Source organism: Mytilus galloprovincialis, chromosome 6, assembly GCF_965363235.1.
Source record: "Mytilus galloprovincialis chromosome 6, xbMytGall1.hap1.1, whole genome shotgun sequence".
NCBI classification, from domain to species: domain Eukaryota; kingdom Metazoa; phylum Mollusca; class Bivalvia; order Mytilida; family Mytilidae; genus Mytilus; species Mytilus galloprovincialis.
Window position 1 is genome coordinate 83,123,670 of NC_134843.1, and position 2,965 is coordinate 83,126,634.

At 32.1% G+C, this 2,965-nt stretch overlaps 1 protein-coding gene across 1 annotated transcript; it reads right to left on the minus strand.

Annotated features, from left to right (window-relative positions):
- Window positions 1-334: 334 nt before the first annotated feature.
- Window positions 335-1,762, minus strand: LOC143080524 (antithrombin-III-like). Its single transcript, XM_076256399.1, has one exon. It carries the CDS (start codon window positions 1,595-1,597, stop codon window positions 446-448), a length of 1,152 nt encoding a protein of 383 aa, XP_076112514.1. The 5' UTR covers window positions 1,598-1,762; the 3' UTR covers window positions 335-445.
- Window positions 1,763-2,965: the final 1,203 nt, after the last annotated feature.

A 2,965-nucleotide genomic window follows, 5' to 3' on the forward strand; every position in this document is an offset into this window, starting at 1 on the left:
TTAAGTGCATTTTAAAAGCATACATAAATGTCACTGAAATATGACGAAGCAACATTTCCCTTGCTAACTTTAATACCAGCATATTAAAGCGAGTATGAATAAACAGTCTTGGTGAATTTAACAAGACACCAATTCTTCATATGGTTTTGAAAAAAATTCTAGTTGCCCTTCATTCAAAAGATTTGATTTTGAATGAAAATTAGAATAAACCCAAAAATAGGCAGGCATCGTAAATAACGGTACGAACAAGGTACCGGAAGAAAATCATTTACCATATCTCTCATGTTAGCAGATTTGAATAACTAAATACGTCCTTATTTTAAAATGAATGTGAGGCTTTTAAAAAAAGCTTTAATACCAAATTTATACAGTGAATATTTATTCTGCAAATGAATTTGATAATGTACAGTTAATTATAAAATATTAATTTTTTTGTTGCTGCTAATTATCCAGCGTTGACTTGTGGATGAAATCGACCAATGAACAAAATGAGACCAGATTTGACATCTCTTACGTAAAACAAAAATGGTCTATTGGCTGTAAATTCTAAGCCTCCGCCACTTTTGAAACCTATTCCAAAGACTGTGCCAGCTGCTCCCTCCACTCCTGCTTCGTTCAAGTTAAAGACGGCTTTATGAACAGCAACCTTGACGAATAAATTGGGTGTTCTCTCAACAATAAGATTCGTGAAGTTAGCCTTTACATCGTCAAAAATGTCTGTAACTCCAAGTTTTGGTAATTCTACTTTTAGATCAAACTCAGACTGTAATTTAAACTTAGGAATGGTGATACTACTGAATCTTCTTTTAAATCCAGAGGAAATCGTTTTAAGGAATTTTGGTGTAATTTTAGTTTCAATATTCTGGAGTCCTACTTTTTCATCTGGTAAAATGAAGACCATATCGAAGTTTCCTCCCCTGAATGGTAACGCTATCGCGGAGAAGTCTCGTCCTTTAAAATATGGAACAGCTGTTCGTATGTTCATCATGTCAACTTCAATTGTTTTTTTGAAAGGGAGGTAAAACTTTCCTTTTCTTGTGTTTTTCGGTGAAAATTGTTTCTCCCATGTTGCTTTAAAATATATGGCATTTATAATGAACATTACCATATTTGAATCTATCCATTTCTCCTTGATCAAATCCTTTATTTTGCCGTTTGTCTGTTTTGACACCCATCTATTCATCATCAGTGCAGATGCCTTGGGTGTTGAAAAATCTTTTAAACTGATATCAGCTCCGAAGTATTGTTTGGCTTTTTCTCGGACATTCTGCAATACTGTGAATTGGTTGTTTACAAAAAGCCTATTTGCACTAGCCAAACTTACATTTACACCAGCTTGATGAATTATGTAGCTATTAAGTGACTTGTGATATCTCAACTTTTCTTCCTCTGAAAATATACTATTTTGAAAAAGAGCAGATGAAATTTGTTGTTTTGATCGTCCGCTTGCTCCGACCATCAACAGTAGAAACGCCGCTGTGATACTATACGGTGACATACATAAACTCTCTTGCTTGTTTAATCCTTGATACAAAGATGTCGAAAATTCAATTACACTTTGTTGATAGTCAATAGGAATATCTACTAACGAAGCCATTATTTCAGTCCCGTGTAGATGTGGTATGATACTGAAATATCAGACTGCAGACACAGTTATATTACATATATACATTAAATGCAAATTGTATGTAAATAGAACAAGTTTCCAACAAAATAATACAATATTTTTACTGAAATGCGCAATCTAGATTAACAATTTTTACTTATAAATAGTTTATAAAAATATGTTGTATATATGTTTTATAAAACGCAGTAAATGTCACGTTCGTTGTCGTCAGTCGAGGACATTATGCGGTTTACCGATTTGTTTGTCCATTTGAATCGTGACAAATATTCTGGTTAATATCCTGGCCATTTGTCAAATTTAATATTTATAATTATAACGTACGCAAATGCAGTTTTTGTGATTTGTACGGAAGCGTATCAGGGACATAGAAAAAATAAAGTTGGCAGTGAACTTTTCAAAGTCTAAATTTTGACATTTCAAATCTTAAAATTTCGACTTTATCACGAAAGTTTAACTTTTATTATCTTGAAATTTTGACTTTCGAAAATCTTGAAATTTCGACTTTTTGAAAAGTCGAACTTTCGACTTTAAACTGAAAATTTCGACTTTTTTAAAACTCGAAATTTCGACTTTTCCTTAGTATTTATACGTTTGTGATTACCATTTATATCAGCAAGCGGAGAGCCATAAAATTGATAAGCATATTTTAATAAACTAAACCCATTTTAAAGAGGTTATTTTAGATAGAAAATCTTGTTCGTGCCGAAGAATAAATAAAATATGTTTCACGTTCAAATACATATTTCAAGTCTGGACTTTAGATATGTGTATCAAGACAACCCTGTTATTCCGACACACATATATTACGACATACTTTTATTCAACAGTCTAATATATAAAGACAAGGGTGAATAGTTGAGTTATAAGAATGCCAACTTGTAGAGAATGTTCCAGAAAAAAGAACCAACATTTCAAATTCCAAAACTAGAAAACTGAGCAGCTCATTGGTCGTCCTGAATATGCATGGCATTTTTTGGCTACTTGATTTACCATTGTTTAAACAAGGCAAAGTCAGTGACTTGCTATTGGGAAACCAAACAGGCCTTTGAAACTGTGATGCTAAATGATCTCAGATCTGACGATAATATGACAGTGTCGTGGAAACTAAAACATGGAATATGGGAAAACATGTTTTTTTTCTGTCAACATGCATGTTCTTTCCGAATGAAACTCTTCAATATTAAATGTTAATCTATATCTTAATTTAATAACAAAACCAATTTCTGAATATAAATTGCCAAAATGTGTGGATGACGCTTTAATAATTGGCGTCCATGTTTAATCCTTCTAAAATTGTAACAACTGTGTTTGAATATTAACATCAAAGTTTTAAAAGTA